Source organism: Pelecanus crispus, chromosome 6, assembly GCF_030463565.1.
Source record: "Pelecanus crispus isolate bPelCri1 chromosome 6, bPelCri1.pri, whole genome shotgun sequence".
Lineage (NCBI taxonomy): Eukaryota > Metazoa > Chordata > Aves > Pelecaniformes > Pelecanidae > Pelecanus > Pelecanus crispus.
This window is the reverse complement of record NC_134648.1, coordinates 60,347,469-60,370,866: the sequence shown is the minus strand read 5'-3', so window position 1 is coordinate 60,370,866 and position 23,398 is coordinate 60,347,469. Positions and strand designations below refer to the sequence as shown.

The 23,398-nt window shown below is 43.7% G+C and overlaps 1 protein-coding gene across 1 annotated transcript in view; it reads right to left on the bottom strand.

The window, feature by feature from the left end:
• Positions 1-23,398, bottom strand: part of EVL (Enah/Vasp-like) — an 89,610-nt gene that overhangs the window by 16,302 nt on the left and 49,910 nt on the right. Inside the window, exons 4-5 of the mRNA XM_009480161.2 lie at positions 4,843-4,906; positions 367-428 (exon numbers count right to left, since the gene is read on the bottom strand). Of these exons, the coding sequence (XP_009478436.1) occupies positions 367-428; positions 4,843-4,906 (126 nt within the window). The remainder of the gene's footprint in view (positions 1-366; positions 429-4,842; positions 4,907-23,398) is intronic.

Sequence of the window (23,398 nt, the reverse complement as noted above, 5' to 3'; positions counted from 1 at the left end):
CTTTGTGCTGACATCCCCTGGAACCATGGAGGCACTCTTGCAGTGGCTGTGCTACCTGCTCTGCTCGTGGGTGTGGAAGAAGCATGGCCAGGCCCCCTTGGTATGCCTAAAATCCCCCTCAGCTGCACAAGTTTTGCCAAGTGCAAAACCTGCCTAGCTCTACCTGCACGCCCCAGACCTGAGCCTCTGCGAAACAACACAACCATGCCTGAATGCATGTAAGTCCCTAGCTGAAAATGCTTTAAAATCTAATCATAACTACAACCACTTTTAGCAGTCTAGCTCTTGTATAGCACCATGCAAAATCCAAGTACAGCTAGAGGAGACGAGCAGGGAGACACTATATCTGCTTGGTTTGATACATGCCTGTTGTAGAGGTTCTTCTTTCCAGAGATTCCTGGCGCTGTTGCTGTTGCTCCATCACTTGTCTAAAATGGCAATGAAAAAACCCTGGGTCATTATGTATTCTTTACAATTTTGAATAAAAGCTTTATAAACCGAGAAGCACTCAAGCTGTATGTCTTGGGCGGTGTAAGCCAGTCCCTCGCAGAAATGCTGTTCCCGTGAGATGGAGGTGGGTTTGATTTTACTTGCCCTGGCTGCAGCGATGCTGTTGCATGCGTTGGGGAAGTGTAACCAGGACATTGCCCTGCACCTGCCGGACATTGCAGGGGCTGGTTGAGCCATTTAAGATAACTCCTCAACAAGCTCTGCAGGAGGAGTAGTCAGCACCCCAGGCCCAGGAGAGCATAGCAACCACGCATGTTGTTAACCTGAAGTGTACGAGCATTGCAAGGGAAGAGTAAGAGGTGTCTCGCATAAAATGACACAGTCCTGAGTCTTTCACAGATCGGGACCCCAAAGGCCTTGTAGTTAAAATGAAAATATAAGGAAGCTTGATCTGCGTTTAGGTGCTGACTGCCCAAAAGCTGTTTTGTCCAGCTGCACAACCTGGCTGACAGCCTGCCACCTCATGCCCCAGCGCAGCCGCCCCTGGGCCTGCCAGCAGGGACACGGGGACCACGACCGCTGCGTTTCCTCCACCAATGCAGATCACAACATCGCACTGTTGCTTTTTTGGCACCTTTCCGCCCAGGAGCTGCTAGGTCCCGTGCTACCCAGGCCTGGTGTCCCATAGGGAAATGCACTGCCAAGCCTTTTCCCGGGGTCTGCTTCCCAGAGATGTGCAGTTCCCACGGTCTATCAGCAGAGGTCTTCTCTCGCACACTCTAACACTTCTGCAGAAAGAGCCGTCACTGACCTCCACAACTCCTCCCTGGCATGTCTCTTGTTAAAAAGATCGAGATCTAAAAACTAGACTATTTGCTAGGCTTTCTACCGTGCACATGGATATGGACTAAAGATTTCAACAATACTGGAGCACTTGGTAATAAGGTTTATTATCATTTTCTTCCATGATTTCTAGGCCAAGTTTGCCCTGAATTTGTTCAATGTAACATAGTTAACGACTTAGAGATTTCTTTTTTCCGTAACAACTTTAGTTCATGGTCTGCTCAGTAAGGCAAGCTTAACTCTAGGCAATACTTCTATTTTGACTCCTTATGTAATATTTTAGAGAGATCTCCCTGCTACAGTTTTACTTGTACTTTCCTGAGTCTGCAATTTTAAATAATTCTATCTTCTTACATACAAATAAAAGCTTTTCTAGAAATAAGTCCAGAAAAATAAAGTAACATTATGTAAGGAAGAAAGAATGTCTTAGTTTGCAAAACAAATTTCCCATATCTTAATTCTAATTCAATAGATGGGACAGGAAAATCCATGATTATAATTATTCATGGTGGAGTGATCAATCCTAAACTAGTTTTATGTTCAGGACATGCAATCCACTGAACACTGGCAATTTCTGGAAAACCATTATAGACAGCTGAGAAAACTATTATATGTGCAAAGGGAAAACAGTTTTGAGGAACAGCCTTAGTTGGCTGATTCAACTGGTTTCATTTAAGCTATCACACTTTAAACCAAATAAATAGAAATCTTTACTTCAGTACATACCCTGGCTCTTACTTCATAGTTATGGGCTGAACACATATGCAACAGCATCAATTGCACTGCTAAAATTTTAGTTGTAAACACATGTACTAAGAATTTCCTAAGCATACCATCCCCTACCTTAGCTTGGCATTTATTAGCAAAATTTCATGATGAAGAACAACTTGACACTTACATTTTCCTCATTAAACCTGGGGAAAATTCTAGGTTTATCTGGAGGACAGACTTGGAAAACTCCAGCCTGACAGACCAGGAAAGAAATATGGGTAAGACATCTCCAAGTTGCTAGAGCCACTGCAGAGCAGATACAAGTGCGGGGTGTTCCCCAAAACAAGGGTCAGCCACTGCCATTTGAAGTCGCTGGGGTTCATGCCAGCCCTGTCTGCCCTTGGGCAGAAGCAGTTTATACGTGCCAAATATATCCTCCCACACGTGCTAAAAGGAGAAGTTCTTACACTCTTAGGAAGTCAAATTTATTCCAGTGGAACTAAATAAAGCCTGAGATTGGCACAAGGCTGCTTAAGGAGTATACAAGGAGTAAAGTACAAGAGGGGACATATTAACACTGTGACTTAAACATATATTCTTTTAACATTTGTGTAAAGGTCTCTACCTTTTAAACAGACAAACTTGCAAGGTAGTTACCATCATTTCCTTGCCTGCTTATAAGATGTTCAAAAAAAGCTAGGCCTAAAATAAGGTCTCCTCTATGCTTAAAGAATGCATCAGCATAATTAAAGTTGAAAATCCTCTAGTGCCAATGCAATAATATCTAAGTGCATCTACTGGCATAGCTTATTCCAGTTCAGTGGAGGAAAAGAAGCTTTCCCAGAACCATGTGCCCTATAGCAGTTCAATAATACCTACCCAAAAGGCTTTTACTGTCTCTAAACGAAAAACAATAAATAAAATATGAAGTTAAGTTGGTGCAGTTAAGCTCTCGCTCTTTAAATGTACAGACTAGACACCTAAATTTGAGGTCTGAGTTACATATAGTCTGAAGAATCAGTAATTTCCACTGGTTAAATGAAGAGCTGGATCAGGTCTTTCAGCCAGGTGGTGGGGACAGGCGGCATCCCCGCTGCCGCTGGGTGAGCAGGGGCTCTCCTCCGACCTTTACGACAGCTCTGCTATCCCAAAGTAAATCTTACAAATCTCAAGTGAAATATCATTACCCGTTGACCCATTTCATAGTCATATGTAAAATATCTACTAAATCTCGGGCCATTCAGAGTTATTCATAAAGGCGCAGGAAAACAGTTTCCCTATGCTTTCCTTACAGTTTTTGGGGAGAGGGAAAGAGAGAATCCCAAGTACCTACCACAGCCTGTGTATGGGCTTTGTCTTGACTGACCTATACGTGGTTTTGTGTAGGGACCAGTCAGAACGGTAGCCCTGGAGCATGAATGCAAACGATATATTGCAACACTTCATCTCTGCTGCTCCAGGAGCGTGTGATACCAAGCTACACTACTCATAGGACCAGGGCAGTCCCTGGACCCTGCAAGAGGGAACCTTGCCTGCTTACAGGTTGCGCCTACAAACAAAGGCAGAGCCCACTGAGCCTCTGTCACGTCAGACCGACATCCGACATCTTTGGTGCTGAACTGCAGATCTGGTTCCACTAAAATCCTTACAAAGCTATTTATTAGCTGAACCAAACACTGGGCCAAGCCCTCTGGAGGCCTGATTGCACTTGCTGATCCTCCTCTCGTTACAGAAGCAAATGCAGACACTTCATTTAAGCAATGCCAGGCACCAAACTTGGAACAGTGACAGGTCCTGCAGATTTCTGTACTCCAACGCACTCCTGATGAAGTCAGGCTCACCAGCTTGTACCTGTTACGGCAGAATACTCTGTGGTGTTTCTCATACAGTAGGACAAACACACTTGCAGTGAGCAGGAATATGGGGAACAAAGGTGCTTTTTTGTGTGTGCACAAGCCTATATTTCAAAAGGGAAGCACAAGCCTGGCTAAGCAGTGCTGCTGGCATGGGCACCACCGATGTCCAGCAGACAGATCACAGCTCTGACAGCATGGACTACTGGTTAGATAAGAAAACTTTGTCCAGAATGGGACAGGTATGTCTTATACTTAGTGAAGGAAGCTGGAGATACTGCTGCTACAGGGATTTCTGCTGCTGCTACAGGAGCCTTGACTGAATCAGCATAGCTGAAATGAGATGGGCCTCATAATTTGATTATGGAGACAGGCGTATAAGGACGGACACTCCTGCCTATCTTCCCTTTGATGTCAAGGAGACCATTCCTCGCAGCTAGAGAAAAGGCCATGTGTAATAATGGCACTAAGGCTAGACGTGTGTGTAAAGGTGAAGGGTATGACTTTACACTTTCATTTATTGTGGTGGTTTAGAGCAAAACATTCATAAAACGAACAGCATATGATATAGGAAGTAGCCATACACAAAATGGGCCTAAGCTATTAATGAGAGTGTATATGGTCCGTCAGATGCGCCCTGGGCAATATGACTGTCAACTGCCAGCAGGTGATCCAGAACAGGGTAAGGTTAGGCTTTCTTAATGTGCTTGAGAAACACATACTCTACAAAATGCTTTTAAACATGTTTTGTCTTTAACCCTGAACATCAACATGCCTCACGCTTGCTTTGAGCAAAGAGTTCACCTAGGGCTTCAGTTTGCCCTTTAAAAAGTCATTACAGAATCATTAGCAATAATTACAGAAAACGCAGAATCACCTTAAAACAGGTACAAGTAAAAAGAACAGTGCTTATTGGTGAGCAAGGACTGGATGTTCATCCAAGTTACAAACCAGAACTCTACCATAACTGATTAACTCCACTTACCTTCTCTGTGCTTCCATCTCGTCTGGAGATGGCCCATTCTGGACCTGGCGCTGGACAGCTGGACCTACAGAAAAAAGAAGAGAATGCTATTAGGAAAGCAAATGTAGCTGACTTTCAAAAAACAGTGCCACTCAGATTAATTGTTTCTCCATCTTACTACGAGAGAAAAACCTCAAGCATTATTGTCCTCTCCTTGCTTTTTTTTTTTTTATTTTTTCCTAGTAGACAAATCATCACCTCCTGTAAATTTTTAGTCCCACTGGGGGAATCCAATGGCTAAATGTGTGAGCAGATTTGTCCAGTAACTTGGCATTGTGGTAGCTGTAGACTACACACTCATCCCTTGGTGAGGGTGAAGACCCACAGCGTTCCAAAGATGTCCCGTGGAAGGACAGTCCATTGCACTGGGATGCATTTCTAGCTTCTACAGGGCTCAGACCTAATCTCCCTGGATTATTCTGTGCTTGCACAGTAATTCAGCCACAGCGCTGAGTTTGTGAGCGTACATACTAGCTATTGCTGCTCTGATGCTGAGTTGGCATCAAGAAGCTACCTGATGGAAGGTGCAAGGAGACGCAAGATTAAACAAGCCTTTTACAAAGGTGGCTTTTCTTTTTACAATACTGTCGGTCTTCTGCTTCTGCAGGATCCACACCAAGCTGAGCTTTCACTGGTATTCACCAACAACACTCAACTATGTGTGTCACCATTTAAGTCACATCTCCTCTTGACTCTGATCATTTAATCTCTGTTCTTGGACATTTAATCAAGCACAATGACACTTACATGCCATTTTCAGAAAGAAATAATTATTCTGAAAATAAAAATAATTGTTGGTAACATAAGCTACAGTTGTCTTGCATTCAGTGGAAGGAGGATTGTTCTATTGATTTGATGAGGTGGGTTTCAACTGGGACTAAACAGGTAAGAGTTCTATTAAATGCAACAGCAATTTTCCTGATAAATAGCATTGAGAAACAAATCAGTTATATGCAGGAAATGATTATGTCTACTTTATTTTTTTAATTTTCAAATGTAAAATTTCATCCTTTTAAAAGTTATTCAATAAGAGCAAATCAGAATTAAACACTTATGAACCCAAATATGTCACTCATAAATCGTTAAGGATATTTCTCTCAATTTTCTTTATACGTTTCTGCCAGGCAGAATGCCATCCGAAAATGAATTTAGAAAGTATGACTGCGTGAAAACAGGAGAGATGGCAGAAATGCATTGCAGCCAGAAATTCCAGAGCATGGACTGATCTTGATGAAATTGTGAATATCTTTGAAATGTGTTTAAGGACTAACATTTGCAGAAAGGGAACACAGCACTATCTGAAAATTGGGCCAATGTATTCCAGTTTTGGGTATCCCAAAATTGGAGCCAGTGACAACCAATCAAAAGCTCTGACATTTAAAAATACCTCAGGATTGGGTATGAAGTGAAGACAGTTAACTTTTTTAATGTCTCATGATTGACAACTTAATTTTGTTTGTCACAGGCCTTTGGCAAATTATTTAGACAGAAATGCCACATTTTGTAAAGATCACACGAAACAATGAATGGGACAGGGGGGAGAGGGTGGTTTTTTTGGAAGCAAGCCTCAGGAAAAAACTTAGCAGGTATTTGGGAAGCACAGAGCAGAAGGCTCACATGTAAGGAGTTTAAGGTCCTACAAGGATGCCATGTTACCGCGTGAATGCTTGTACTGTGCACCTTCACCACTGAAGTGAAAGAAGGCCAGAGCTACCCCTGAGCAGCAGCTACAGAGTGAATTTAAACTTCTTCTGAACACAGCAGGAAGACATGTAAGGTCCCATCCCCAACCTGTGGAATTGGACCAGACTCCCCACAGTTAGCAGTGTCACCGGCTTGGACCCTGGCCCTGGTGTGTGCACCCACGTTCTCCTGTGCACATACACATACCTGTGAGATACTTCAATAAGCAGACTTTTGGGTGAAAGACTTTCAAGGCTTAAACCAGTTACGCCTCCTGCACCGGGTAACAAATTCCACCGTGACAAGCCTTAGCCATGCTGATCCCTGCATATGATTTCATCACAAGAAAACTTCCCTTGTATAATGACTCAGAAGCATCAGAGCATCATACAGAAGCCTGCACTCTGCTTGGAAAGAGGACTAAAAGTAGGCACCAACATGAACAAGAAAGGCCAGAGGATGAGGCAGCAGAAACAATTCTCCCCTGGCAATAGAATCATAGAATTGTTTAGGTTGGAAAAGACCCTTAAGATCATCCAGTCCAACCATTAACCTAACATTACCAAGTCCACCACTAAACCAATAAATCACGTCAAAGTATATAGGAGGCTCTAATGATGCCATCTTAATCTGGTACTTTGGCGTGAATCTTCTCTTGGGGCCAAATGCCCAGAAAAATGAGGCAGTGTGGCCAGTTTGACTAATACTAGACATGCAGAAGGAATTGAAGACCTGACTATCAACACCACACAAAAAAACCCAGCTCCTTTTTCCTGTGGGCACTGTTACGAACTTGCTATGTATGTTTAAAACCAACCAAATAAATTTGGAAAGAGGCCTAAAGAAATCCTTTCAAGGCAATGTTACAAAACACATCTGGAAGTTAGGGTTGTTGCTTTTTATCACCTGGAGCTTTCTCAAGCTGATCTTGCATAGCAGGCAGGTAAATGAAAGAGCATATGAATCTGCAAACAAGTCCATCTCAATTTTCAGCACAAAGGAGTCCTAGTAAATTCAATGCGTTTACTTATATTTGCCAGTATGTACGTGTATGCTTGCAGGATTAAGACCACACTTGAAACTAAGTACACAGCTTTTGGATGCAATACATAGTTGCAAAATGAACACTGGCTTTAAAAAATTTCTCTGTGGTACAGCAAATACCTGATATATTCCTGGGGCAGACCACAAGTCAATTCAGACAATGCTACTGGAAAATTTTTACCTCACTTCACTGAAATAACTTAATTTCACTCCCTTATTCAGAGATGAGCTCCATGCATTAATAGTCCCTAATTTTTTTTTTACATTAAGAACCTCAGCTGATTGTTTCAGTTGGCAGCATTTTGTTCTTGTTATTATTTGGTCATAGTGTGAAATGTCCTTAAAATGAACCACATAAAGCTCCTAATTATGTTTTGAAATTGCTGATTTCTTCACAGTTTCTATAGAAATGCCCTCCTCTTTTGGCAGACAAAAACTAGAGAAAAAAGATCAGAAGGAAAAAAGCTACTTCAGACCTGACTCAGTAAATAATCGACATTCAAAAACTCTTTGCATAAGTGGTGACAAATTTGCAGATTTTTTTTTTTTGCTCATTAATTTAAAAAAATAGACAACTTTTCAGAGGTACAGGGTACATGACTGTATGGCCCCCAAAATGCGTCCTTAATTCTCTCTCGGCTATCTTGAGACTTGTAACAATTAGTGTTTTCTGAGTAATGACTAAATCCTCTCGTTTACAGGTTTAGATTTCGTACTTAAATCAACTGCAGCAAAACATCATTAATTTATTTAAATTTGTTCCAAACTAATTTTTCTTCTATTTTACTAGTGACCAGTGTTGTCACATTAAAGAAGTGAACTGTCTTCACTTCCTACCCAATCCTAAGATATTTTTAATGTCCTCTTCTGCACATTAGTTTTGTTTAGCACAATTTTCTTCTCAAAGTGCTTTAGAAGTGAAGTACCCTAAAGAAGTTGGGAGACAAAAAAAGGCAAGCATGAACAGAAGAGGAGGATGAAGCTGCAATAGGTAGCTTGTCCTCTCTCCTGTGTAAAACAAGAAGTAGTGGAATAACAGATGATAAGATAATGCTAGGTGAAGAAAAGCCTAGATGAGCTGCAGGGATCAATCACAGCCAATGGGAACAGGGATACCTGTTTTGTGTTCTTGCAGAGGCTTGTATTGATCGGAACTGGTTGGAAAAGAGTTTGAGGAAAGTTGTACGTGGAGTTGTCCTGGGATAACAGGCTGTTCAGGGCAGTTACACCTTTTGCTGCCAGTGGGGTTATAGCTCTTCTTGCCACCAGTGAGGAAACACACCAGTTCTGCTTGGCACTGGTTGTTGTTTTGCTTGAGTTACGACCACAAGAAATAATTCCTTCTGGCATCCTGCTTGAGATCTTATTCAAACCAATCATTTTTCTATAGTAATATGAAACCTTAATTTGCAAACCCTAAAGAAAAAGGTTAGAAGCACCCTGTTTTGGCAACCAAGATTTTGCCTGAGGTTGGCCACTACACTTAAAAGTCCAACCCAAGGTTTCGGTTCTGTTCATTGCCAGAAACATAAATTCTGCTAGATTTCCCCCCGTTGCAATCCAGACTTCTCAGCAGACCCAGACACACCACCATCTGATGTGAAGTCTGCAGACAACATCAATCTCCATAATGGTGAACTTCTTGTTTCTCTCGTCCTTGAGCTTGCTTTTAGCATGCTCAGCCAAAGCTCACACAGATACTGAAGGCAGGGATTATTTTCACACTTGGTTCCGTATGTGTATGCTCTGCAGTGCACATACAGCAGACACCTGTTTGACTGAGGGGTTTTTAAATTCAGGTGGATTTCTAGGTTTAACTGATTAACTGAGACATTTCTCAGACTTGAGCAGACATGAACAGTAAGTGCTCTTGGTGATGGCATCCTCATTTAAACATGCTTCTCGAGTTGCCCTGTGAGCTGCCTCTGACCCTGAGAGCCTTTGGGAGCAGCCTCACAGAGAAGAGCACTTCTTGGCACAAGAACCAGGAGAGATGGTTTTGCTACTGACCCGTTTGCAGCTTCAGAGATGTTGTGATCTGCATTTTTAGCTACTAATTAATGCAGGAGATAACGTTGTGAATGTCTGTGCTTCCTTGCTTGGTTCCTTTGTAATAATTAACTGCATTTTTATGTAAGTATCTTGTGATTCAGCTCAAGGCAGATTTTGGGAGCACACAGATGTTTTCCATGTTTGCTGTTTCTCGTCCCGCTCAGCTGTCTCAGCACCCACTCTGCCCTTCCCCAGCTGTCCCTAAAGACGGCAATGGGGAACTCCTGGCACAGGGCACTGCTTCGCAGTGGGTGTGACGGTTTCCATGTGCTGGGGGCCATTCCAATCCCTGCACCCTGCTACTGCTCAGAGATGTCCGCATCCAGGCCCATGGCCAGCCACAAAATAGGACCAAAGCTGTCACCAAGGGAAAACCCATGCTCTGGCTTCCACTCTGGTGTAGCTGCAGCGGCAAGGCACGAGCAAGCAGGAACAATGTCATCATTTCTCTCCTGCTGGGGCAGCCCCAAGTGGCATTTCTCTTTCCTTTTTTACCTATGCTACAACTGCAAGCACCACTGACTGCATGCCACTCAAGAAAGTGGGAAAACTACGCCCACTTCCCTGAGCAACCAGGATTTTGTGCTTCTTCAATACAGAAAGTCCGATATAACCCACTTACAGTTCTTTTATTCATTATATACACTGAAGGCAGCCCCAGGTGGGGTTTCTACAACCCCTATAGCCTCCATGGTCCTTATGGACCAGTGCGATGAATGTGGTGGGCTAAGGAAAGGGTCCAGAGTCAGAGCTGAGTAAGAAATATATCTGGGCTTTAAATTCATGAGATTGAAAATTGAAACAGAACATGATGATTCTGTGTGAAAAAACCCACAGCAGACTATGAGAGTAAAAAAGGTGACAGACAGACAGACAGCTCTCCTTCATTGCTTGATGGTTTCAGCACGTACTTGGATTGCGGAAGACTCGCGTTCAAGTGCCAGGTCTGACCCGTTGTCATCTATATCCTGGGAACCTGACATAAACACTTGCTTATCCTGACCTGAACAGAAGAAATCATTCCAGATTACAAGTTCCTGCAAAGCTTTTCTTTCCCACAGAAATAGCTTTCAAATAAATTGGCATTTTCTGACATAAAAAAACCTTCAGTTGTCAAAAGCATTTCTGACCAATGCTAATCCCAGCGTCCCCGTTCAGGTACAGCCTGGGCCACCGTTTGCCGTGCCAGGGCACTGGAGAGGGAGTCCTAGCTGGGCTGCTGCCAGCCCCTGGGGCCAACCTGCAAACCCACACCGGGAGCTGGCCGGACGGTGCATTTTGCTATCTTCACCATAACCTCCCCCCTTCACCCCTGCACACTTGCTCCTGGCTGTGCTGCTGCCCAATCCCTGCCCGAGCACCCCACAAGCAGACCAGCCTTGTCATGTGGGTGTGAAATCAAGTGGGTTCTGGCCCTGCTCTGGCCAGAGGGGGGAAGTTATCTGTGCCTCCTTACACCACTGCTTCCTCCCTTCACAGCCTGGCTCTAATTTTAGCCCTCTTGCCTCTGTTAGGCAATCATGCTGCTGCTGCCCGGGCTCTGTCAGCACTTTAAACATCTGCCTCCGCCCTGAGCACCTCAACCTGCTCTCAGCCCCTCTGCTCTGTGCTGGTGGGGACTGCACATGCCGGAGGTGCGCTGGCACGGCCGCACGCTGCGAGGCAGCGCCCACCGGGGCAGCCAGCGCAGGAACCTGGCACAACATCACTGTGCTGGTGACACGGCACTCAAACTCATTAGTAGAGACAATTATCCTGGACAAAGCCCCGATCTAATTAGCCTAGATAAAGCACATAGATAAAGCAGGGTGCCTATACTACTTCTGGGGCCCAAGCTAGCACAACCAGAGTTGGATGACATGGCGGGTCATGTAGACCTAAATTTCCATGGCAAGTTAAAGGACTGGGAAGAGGGATCACCCCGCTCGCTGCGCCCCACCACTGCAGCTGGGCAGAGCCATGGCTCCTCATGTGTGCTGCCACGCTGCCACAGCGTTTCCACGCCGGGGGCTTGGGACTCTGCGCATCCTGCCTTGTTTGACGTGCAACAGCTCATGCATTAGGCATGCTGCGGGGAGTGTCTGTCTGACAGGGATGCAGGGGCTGCGACAAAGCACGGACAGACGGACGAATGGGGCAGTTTTTTCCATGGGTCACTAGTGGCTCAGTTTGAAAAATTTTAACACCACTAGGGTTTTGCTGTGCTGTTAACTATGTGACAGAGTGCCTACAGCTCCGTACAGGATCCTTCCTGTAAGCAAAACCACCCTGGCAAAGGGAGGGAGCCCACCCACCAACAGGAGGGTTTGGGTACAGTGCCACAAAGCCTGCTTTCAGGCAGTGTTTGCCTCATTCCTATTAAACTTTAACTTGAAGTGGAGTGAGTTTCAGAGAGTGTTATTCACAAGCATTTATAACAGAGTACTTTAAATACCTTCTATAACATCATTTACACATGGACCAAATTTTTCCTCTGAGAACTGCAAAGAACTTTATCAGCCTTAATTAAGCTTCACCAATGCTGTGAGGCAGAAGTTAAGTGGCTTGATTACACCCATACCATGTCTGCACAAGTAAAATTTGTTTGCATCAATTTACCTACAGGTGAGATTTGCTACTGACACAGTTAAACCTATGCAAAAGGTCACCTAAGGCGCTCATTCTGATGCAGACCAAATTAGTTTTGGTTTGACCTAAGGCAGGAAGAGTGCAGTGAAATGAGCATTTCCAGCTCTGTGCCAGAAAACTTCTCTACCTCCCTCCCTCGTCCCTTGGTAACCAACAGTGCTGCAAGGCTGTGGCAGTGCAAAGTAAAACACATCCTCTGAAAACCATCCCCAGCAATGTTTTACATAGCCTCATTTTACCTTATACTGCACTGGACAAGGAGCAGTGTGTATCCAGGTACCAACTCCCAGCTGCATTGGAGACATTCCCAGCTTAGAAGCTCTTAAAAGTGCCATTCCAAGATTGCAATTGCTTTACTTTTACCTTTTACCTGTAAGATTACTTTAGCCTAACATGAAACAGGCTCTCCTTAAATTGAAACAAGGGTATGAGAATATACAAGGGTATTTTTGTTTTCTTTTTTTTCAGGAAAACCAACAAATTGCAGGGGTCCCTTCATGCACAACCACATCACTGTGCATGTGCACTGAGCAGGATGTAAGACACGAGATCCAGAGAGAAGTCACCAAAGGCCATGCAAAGATCCAGTGCTGCAAGATGATTAGAAAGAAACCATCTTCAATTCACCAGAAGTGCTACTGAACACATCAACATGAAACCAGTGTGCCTTTGACTCAACTGCTAAAGCTGTTAGTTCAGTTATTTTGCATAAAATATGATGGCATTTATTTGATCCTGGCTGTTTATCCATCACGGCACTGGCACTGCATTTGATAATCCTTCCTGCTGGTGTCTTGGTTGAGCTGGAGGAGAAAAACTTAGTTTTTCATTCTGAATTCACTAGAGATGAGTTGGTGCTAAAGCAGCTCCTGCAGTAAGCAACTGCACTCTCACAGCAGGGATCATATTTAATATGTACAGGACATGGCTCAGGTGCATTTATTTCAGCATCAGTGCTTCAGCTCAGGAGCACAGCTTGGGTTACCTCTCACATAAAAGATAACACAACCAGCTTTAAAAGAAATTTAAAAATACACATAGGTGAATGTGCAAACAGGAAGCCTTCCACAATGAGGTGGCTTCAGAGCTATCGGGGTCAGCATCTCCCCCAGAACTCAGCCTGAGGTGGTGGGACTGCATCCCCACGGTTAGGGCATGCAGCAGGTGCGGGATGTCCGAATGTCTGGTCTGGGATTCCCTGTATTTTATCCGGTGACTGATTAACATAAGCTATAAGAAGTGCATGAGAACTGGGAATTATTTTGCTCTCAGCAGCTCAGCTGCAACAGGAAGAAAAAACCGCACACTGATCTACAATAGCATGAACCCGTTGGGGCGGGGGAGAGGTGGGAAATGAAAGCTGCAGTTCCCCCTGGGCAGGGGAGGTGGCTGAACCGTGGTACCCCCCTTCCCAGGGAAGTGCTTCAAGCACCAGACCTTCAGGATGGCAGCAAAGCGGAAGGCGATGCCTACACAGCTAACCGGATCAGGGCCCAGCGCCGTGGTGCCCAGTGAAGGTGTCAGGACAGCACCAGACCCTGTGCAGCGCTGGCTTTCAAGAAACAGAGACTATGGCCAGCAAGACGAGCGCAGGAAACCTCCACACAGGTCAGGGAAAGGTGGAACTGGAGCATCCCGGGGGAATTTTGTTTGCTGTGCTGAGCTCTGAGCAAGAAAGAACTAATTCAGTGGCTGCTCAACTATGCGCTACTGAAACAGAGGCGGGTGAGGCAGCCACCTGCCACGCAGCACTGAGCTGGGGACCATCAGCACCTCCCTCCTTTGCAGGGGCTGGCACGGGGGCTCTCCTGCATTTAGAGAAACAGCCTTGTTTCCGCAGGCAGTTTCATGATAAGTAAGCATCCTACTTAGTTGATGACTGATTGCTTTTGTTATGGGAACTGCCTCTGGCCCTGAGAAAAATGGTATGTACACAGAAAGCTATGGGAATAGCTAGGGGTTTTTTGAGATAAAAAAAAAAAGGCATTGCTGAATTTCTAAGGGTGTGATTCCAATGCTGATGGCTTTATAAACACGTACAGGGAAGGTGATGGGAAAAGATGTCAAGTAAAAAAGTAATCTATAAAATTCAGGAGCATAAGACTAGCTAAAAGGAAGTATTAAACAAACCCCACAATTATTAGTATTAAATAAACAAGCCCACAAGCACTTCAGTTATTTTTTTTCCCCTCCTTTTTTGATTGTTTTTAGAATGTGCATCAAGCCTATTTTCCTGCATATCCAGGTTCGAAACTTTTCAATAAAGGTTAAGATTAGCTCATAATCTCGTGCCTCTAGGCAGTAATGGAACTTTAAGAAAAATGCCAAATATCATCAGACTCATGTTAAAATTGAGATCATTAGCCATACTGAGAAGCCGTCACTTCCATGCCACTGGATGGGGGTCTGGTTAGCGCCAGAGCCCAGGCAGTAGATGCTCCAAAGAAGCCAAGGGTGTAAATCAATACACACCATCTAAACATATGGCTTATATTATAAAGATATTTTCCTGAATTTGGTTTTAACGAGGACATGAATTGTTTCACTCTGGTGACAGTTTGCAAGGCGCTGTCCCAACAGAGAAGGCAGCACTGGCAATGCTGGCCTCATGCTCTGCAATAAGAGCATTGCTGAGCTCAGAAAGCACTTTCCCGCTAACTTCAAGGGGCAATATCTCAAGCCCCATGCATCCAACTCGTCAAATATAAACTGAATCTCTTCCTTTAGCTAAGCGTGACCATGTGTGTATTTCCACGAGTACATGCATATACCTGTTTATACGCACTTCATACTTACAATTCCTTACATCAAATAAAAAGCAGGAATTCAATCCTTTTTTGGGACAAATTGAATCTCTGAAAATCTCTGAAGCCACAGGGAAAATGAACCCAGCCTCTGGCACAGACGGGAGTTCAATCAGCTGATATTTACACACTTGGCTTGTCAAACATCATCTCTAGTTTTCTTTACCAATAAGATTTATGACACATTAAATCAGAAAAATATATATGCTTAGTGTAGCCTGGTGCAGCACCCAAGGCACCTAGAGCACCACAGTCTACTCTTGGCCCAACTCCATGTATAACCTTGCAAGGCAAGTCTCTCAGTTTTTAAGCGTCTCCTTCCTTTTTCACTCTCCGGTGAGACAGTAAGCTCCTCAAGGCAGTCTTGTCCACAACATGGAGAACAGCAGGGCCCCAAAAGTGCATTGAAGCAACATGTACACATAGGAAATACCACATTATGAACACACAGTTTGCACCTAGTTAATAGTTAAGATCCAGACAAGATCCATTTTACCACGATTTAAACACCAGCGCTGCTGTAAGACAACTAGGATGGGCACCCGTACCTGGGCAGCGTGCTGGAAGGCAGAGGACTTTTCAATGAAACACAACTAAATGGAGGGATTTATGCAAAAATATGAAAAAACAACATTAGTAATGGGTAGTCCTCCTTGACAACAAACACACAAGTCTAATAAATTCAATGGATAAACAAAAAAATTCAAATTCAGCACCTGATCCCCCTCACACTGACACCAAAAGCCAAGCCCTCTGCTTAAGAGAAGCAAAAGTCCCACTAACTAGGAAGGTCCATAGTAAATCCACCCATCCTCCTCAGCCTAATGGCCCAACCCTCCACAACCCTGCAAATGCTCATTTCCAGAAATGCTAACAGGAACTGACAATCACAGACAGGTCATTATGGAGAAAAAAAATAGGTAAATATCCAGATAGCTATAACAGTATAAAATGCTGCCCTTGTTCATATCTATTTTTTTAAACCAATATCTATTCTATGAATACAGATGCTATTCATTAGCAAGTAAAGACAGAAGCAATCCAACACATTGATTCAGAAGTCATGGTCCCATATTCTCACTGTAATGACTTCTCCTGATTTAACAGCCCTGACTAATGCCGGCGTCATCTGAACCTAATGGGTCATTTCTTTCAAATATTATCTCAGCATCCGACAGCCCGCCTGATGGAATTAAAAGCATGCAAAAGACAAACGATCCATCGATGAGCTACAACTGCTAGCGATTTCCCAGCACAACTGGATGGTGGCACAGAACATTTCCATGCTGAAACACCCTGGTGCAAGCATCCCTTCCCCCTTCCCGGGACAGCTTCCGCTGGAGCACGGCATGCAAGGGATGGGGCGTGCAAGGCAGCGGGGAGGTTTCCATCACCTACAAGACATTCGGCACAGGATGACGCAGTCACAGTGGCAGAGGCAGAAGCAGTGCCAAATCCATTCCCTGCTAACCATAGTATGGCAGCAGCCTCCTCAGCACACTCCTCTTTGCACCTTCCTCATGCCCAGCACTTACCGACCGCCCCACTGCAGACCAGGTTTCACCAGGTGTAATCTATACACCGCTGCAGCAGCAAAGTGGGCCTGGCCGCTTAAATATTTAATCGGACCCTCTTCCTCGCCTATCACAATGTTTCGGGGTGTCTGAAGCCAGACTTCATTGTCTGGACTTTCATATAATACCGTGAAAGTCAGAAAGAAACAGCATTTTCTGCCCCTTGCCCCGATCAGACCACCATATGTTTGCCTACATGCAAGCAATTACAATAAATGCAAAGTGTGAATAAGCAGAAAGTTATCTTCTACTGGGGAAAAAATGACTGCAAATGAACGTGCAGGATCAATTTCACAGGCAGTGTAGCTGCTGAAGTCGAAGGGGCTACACCAGCGATGAATGTCGAGCACTAGTTTTAAAATATAAGTGTGAACATGCTGGATTCAGAAATAAATATGTATGGTTTAAAATCCCCATCTACTGTCTTTCAGTTCTTTTCATCATTCCATCATTCTTGATCTCCTCTGATCCCAACAGTTTTCTCCCTTTCTACTTTGTCTGCTAATCACTTTCCTCTTCTATATTTAAATACAGCGGGTCTCACAGAGGCAATCCAGTTGAAGTTAACGGACAGTTTGTATGAGGAAGCTACACAGAATATCCATTCTCTGTCGTCTTTGCCTTATCACCAGTCCTTTGATCCGTTTCTTTCCTTTCTCCTTGCCTTTGCATTATTCTGCCTACTGGGGACCTCACACAGCCCAATCCTGTACTCCTCAAGCAAATTCATAGCTGGTTTAGGGGATGTATCTCCACAGCTTCAGTGACACTACTCTGATTTAGACTGATTAATGTTTTGACCCACTGAACTTACCTGCTAAGTCTTTTATCTAACATCTCATGTCTAGAATAAGCTGAATAAAAACTGTAAGGCTCCTTACATGGTTAGAGCAGGTGAAACCCCAGGTGCAGACAGGTTCATAACTACCTGCAATATATCAGAGCCACTCCTATCCTTCTCAAACAATACATATTCAGCATAGCTGAGTAGTTGCTCTCTCTCTGTACCTGCCTCCTACAATGTTAAAACATACTCAGAGCATTTGAGTGGTATGTAGATATTATAATAGCAAAGCTGCTTATCATATGTTTTCTAATGCTTGTTGCTATGAATTATTCATGTCCCATTTTAAGTCTACAGTATTGATACCTCTCAGGTATGCTCCACCATCAGATGCAGCAAAACAAGTATTAACTAACTAATATTTGAGACAGCAAAAACTGTGTTAATAGCAAACTATCTTTTTCACTATGGCACGCAGACAGTCAAAATTCTACCTGCATAGCTCATTGTTTTCTGTTTGGTGGCTTATAAAGCCATTAGAGGCACATCAGCAAACAGGAATATTACACTCAAACCGGAATTTAAATTCAGGTTTCCATAGCTATAAATGCCAACGGTCTTATGTAATTACTTTCTGAGGGTTTAAAAAAATCCAGAAATAAATTTAGATCAATAAAACTGGCATTAAAATAATCAAATTTTACACTATGTAAAACTGAATTCAGTCCTTTTTTGGGACAAAACCGCCAGGACTCCAGTTTTTCTACAGAAAAAGGCATGTTCAAACCATTGCATTCTCAGTTTTGAGGACACTCCAAATCCTTTTTGTTCTCCTTTGCTTCCCTCCTATATCTCACAATGAAAGGAAGCATCTGGATGGTGTAAGATATCAGCTCTGATCCCCTGCAGCACCGTTGGAACCACCTGCTCTTTCAAAAGCAAACAGTACTACACAAATGCAGGCAGTTAAAAACAATATACCAAAATAATGAGGGAATCTGTAAACAGAAGAGATGTACAACTTCGTTCTGTCATAAGAATGCATCTAACTTTTTTACTGACTTATTTGGCCAAGAGTATGTGTTACCCTATATTTTCTTTATTATTGTCTTTATCTCTTACACACTCTGATTTTGGTTGCTACGGGGTTAAACATGCTCCTGACTAATAAAAAGCTGAAAAATATCCTTCAAGGCCAAACAGCATCTCAGCAAATCTCAGGCTGATCTAACAGAGATTAAAAATTCCTGCAGATCCTTCTGCAGACTTACCACCTGCACAGAAAACACCCTGCCAACAAAGCCTGCCATGCAACCAGGAAAATGAGTGAGTGGGTATGCTTACTTCTCCCTCTGCCTAAGCCTAAAATTAATGTAATACTTTTAAATAGCTCATTCAAACACAAAGTAGGGCAGCAGAGCCAGTGCCACCATGTGACTAAGTGGCATAGCATGGCTTTAGGTGATCTGCAAGGAGAGCACATATGGACTGAGAACAGGTTCCCTCAGGGACTCCACCATCACTTTTGACTCTGGAAAGAAGACGGGGATCCACAATCACAGCAGCAAGAAAGTGGCCCCTCAGAAGTATGAAATAGCAGCATGGCCCACAGGAAATACAATTAAAGAACCCGAGAAAGCAGCTGCCCCAGAGAGTATGATGTGACCCACCACCTCTGTTTCTTACTTCAGGCAAATAAAGTTATGACTTGCTAGACAACTACCAGTGTTGGTCTAAGTTTGGAAAAAAAAAATTCAGGTGTGGCCGAAAACGTTGTGATCAAATGTTTTCGTAATGTCTGTATTGGGATTCCTAAGCTGTGGTACATGTGCCACCAGCTGTATGCAAGTCACTTAAAAGTGATATTCTGACATGCAGCATGTGGTACTGAGCATAAAACCACCCAGAAACCTCATAATTTCTTGCTATTGTTATTTGACTCTTGCCTTCACAAAGGTTACAGGCCAGCTTGCCTGTGGCAGGACAGATGATTCCTGAACAAGCAGTGCTTGCAGAAGTTGTGCGCCTAAAGAGATTTTAAGTAACAATTCAACTGACCATCTCTTACTCCTGTATAAAAAGCAACCTTCACCCTATTTTGAGCACAAGACAATACCGGCTGGCTAGAAGTCAAACACTCCCTCAACTAACTGCTCCTGTAATCCTTGCAAAGGAAATCAATTGTGCAAATTGCATTTTGACAAATATAAATCACTACTGAGTCTATAACAAAGGCTGACAAATCACTGTTGATGCCCAGCACTTACCTGGTGCAGCAGTCCTCTGAAAGGAGATGTGCTAGAAAAAGATTTCTTTTTTAAACAGAAGTTGGAAAACTGTAATTCCACAATCCACAACAGTAAAAATAAAGGACAGCTCTGATCCTGCAAGTGGTAGCAGTCAGGCAGGTGGCTCTCCTACATGAACCCTTTTGCAGGAAGACTGTAATTATCTGTCTGAGCACCTACTGATTATATCTAGAGACTGTGCGCATCGGAGCCAATATGCAGCTGATACAACTTGTGTCATTTTAATTTCTGTACATTTTGCCCTTAATTGAAAAGGTTGTTTTCCTTTTTTATTTATTTATCTATTATCTGTGCTTGGGGAGGCAATTCTCAGTGCATTAGACAGCTAAGAACCCAGAGGCTGTGCCAAAACTGAAATAACACTGTGAAGTGAACTGAGTGCTTGGTTTCATGGTTTTAGTAGTGTCTTTATCCACTGGCACTCTGAGAAGGTCTGTACTCTAAAAAGCTCTGGAAAACACTCAAGAAGGAGACCAATGAACATTTAAGTTCCTTAGCTGGGCAAAATATACTAAAAAAGCCATCATCATGCCTTGCCCAGATCATTGTAGTCCTGAGGACGGAAACCAGGTTTTTTTATTGAGGACCAGTGTCAGATGTTTTGTCCTACCTGTAGAAGCTGCTTATACTGAACCAGCTTTAATTTTTGATATTGCCCTTCTCTGCTCTCAATCTCCATTTCCATCATCACTTCCAAAGGACTCCTGCGTACTCTGCTGAGAACTGAAGTGTTTCCCACTAGTATACAATGCTTGCGGTACGGCTGTCAGTCTACAGATGCTGCACTCATGTACCCTAGCAATTCAGTTGGAGTAAGATTGTATGGAGTAGACTTAAGATGTGGAAGGAAGCACCCCAGTCATCTCCACATTTTGTCTCTCTGGAGCTGCACCCTTCATGGAGACCTTGGCTAAGCCCACACTGAGCCAGGACTCCCACGTGAAGTTGATGGATTCTATCCCAACTTTCAGTGCTCTGCAATACTGGTACAAAGGAGTGAGACCAACCTAGAAATACAACATGTAACCTTCGTTTCTTACATAGACAGCCCAGTTTCAGGTGCCTGAACCAAGACTTGCCCGTGGGAGTGAGAAGACCCACCAGGCACAGCATCTATTTCAGAACTAGACCCTAATATCTATTTCCAGTTACAAACAATTTTAAATAGGATGCAAGACTGAAAGTTTCTGCCAAGAAACAGAGAACAAGACGCATTCCAGGCAGATGCGAGTCTCACAGACTGAGCCCAGAAAAACCCTGTCAACTCAAGTAAAGATTACAGCTACCAGAAATTTATCTGCGTTGGAGCGTCTTGTACTGATGCCATTCTCTAATAATATGCTATGATTAAACCATGTCAGTGTTTGTGGTACTAAATTAAACTATATTTAAAATACATGCTTGCACTTTACATATCTTTTCTTTGCAGGGTACTGCTAGGGGCAAAATAGCTGTGCAGGAAAGAGGAAGGCTGGGAAGTAATTTCTGATGACAGCTGCCCCACTTGCAAATTATTTAAGCTGCTGCCTGTCAGTAGCCCGTAGTATGGTAACAATTAAATAGTCACTAGTAACATACCTGTATTATAATATATTGCTTTCTAAATTGTCTTTTACAAAAAAATTCAATTAATTTAACTGATGGGGAATTTTGATGTCTATGCTACACTGCTATTAAGATCCTTTGGTATAAAGGAAGTGCTGGCATGTATTCGATGCTTCTCAGAAGGCTCAACTTTAATTAATTTGAACTTGCAAATTGATTATGATTCACTTGAAAATGTTCAGAAAGTGCATTCTGTTCCTGAGAGTAAGAACAGGCATTTCAGGGGAGACTGTGATGTACATTTCACGTGACGCAGAAAGCCTGAGACCCAAGCAAAAGCCCCAAACTCTTGTAAAGAGGCTAGCAAGCACAATTCAAAAATACTTCAGTTTTGCAAACTTCTGGTTGCGTCACCAGTCTCCTAAAACCTCCTCAGTTATCAGTGCCAATCCGAAAGAGGGATGAATCCTCCCTGGCAGCATATCTCTCCACTGATTACAGGAGGAGTCTGGGTGAGACTCCACGCCAGACTGTCAGTCCTCTAAATATAGCTGGGATGAGTCTAATCCTAAGAGACTAAGCCACAAGCTCTACCAAAATACCCGTAGATTCAGGGAGGGTTTAAAAAATGGAATACCACTCTGCATCTTGGCTCACCGCTGGTGACTCACTGTTGGGTGATGCCAGAGCGAGCTTTGCGAGGGGCACGGCATGCAAATACTCCTCGTAGTGAGTAATAAATGCCTGTTTGGCTCTGTCTTACCATCCACAATGGGACCTCCCCTGCTAAATGAAACAGGCTTCCCCCCTCCCTGTTCACCCCCAGGAATGAGCAGCGGGGGTTTATTAATCACTGAGCTTGGGTGACTAATTTTCTGTCCTATTATTTGGCTTTCCTTACTGAAAGGAGGATGGTGAGGTAGGTGGTTGTGAGACAACTGTGACACAGGGCACATATCTTCCCTTCCAGCACCAGGAGAAAGGACTTCCCAGAATGAGAGTTAAAAATAGCTGGTTTGCCTTGAAGGGCATATTCAGTTTGAAACACAGAAAACAAGTCTTAGCTGCCACCTCTAACATGACAGGCACCTTTAGCAGCCTGCTCTCTGTCAAAATACCTACTGCCCTGCTCTTTCTTCTTCTCCTTACATTTTTACCATTTCAAATTGTACATTTTTCACCACATTATGAGAAGCTTGCGGGGAGAGAGGGCAGATACGGCCTTCTAAATTACATTAAAACCAGCCTTATTCACACCAAAAAGGCTCTTCAAGGTTATTTCTTGAAATCTACTGCAGCCCTGCCTTTCTTCCCACTTTTCTTACACCAGCGTTGTTTCAGCTCTGCAGCATCCTCTTTTAGCCCTGCTCTGTGCCTATCCACCCAGGCGGAGGGCAGGCTGGCCGCATCCTGCCCAGCGCTGAGATAACCAGTCAGTCCAGTTTGGAAACCTTGGATCAGCATCAGCAAGGCAGGTGCCCAAGCTCGGTGCTCTCAGAGGCGAGGTGTATGCTTTCAGACATGGTATTTTATCAGTGATGGTAATGAGCCAGTTGGGAAAACTTAACTGGGGAAGTGGCAGATTCTCTATCGCATGCAGTTATTAAACCAAGACTGTGGCTTTCCAAATTATGCCTTTCTAGCACAAACAGGGCATTATGTACTTGGTAAAGAATTTGCAAGCAGAACACTGTAGGTTTGAACACAGAGGTTAGAGTAGATGGCTTTAATGATCTCTTTTGACTCTAAAAATCTAGGAATCTAGCATCATCGGTTACCACTTTCTTTACACCAAAGATCTGTTTGACTCTTCTGGGAATCCATTAATACTTAAAAGCCTGCCAAGCTGAGAAAATTACCGTGATATTTCCAGCTGCTTTCCCCAGAATTTTACGTTAATCCTTCCCCTGGCCCTGAGCAAGCCTTGCCACTTTTCTTCTGAGCAGCTTGAGCAAGGAGCATGGTTGGACTGCTCCTCTCTGCGGCTCCGTATGGGCTCCCCCCTCCCCATGTGTCCCCTCTCAGGTATTGCCAAGCCACTGAAGGAACTGGGAAGCTTTCATTGCCATTCCTTGACATGGGTATAAGCATTTC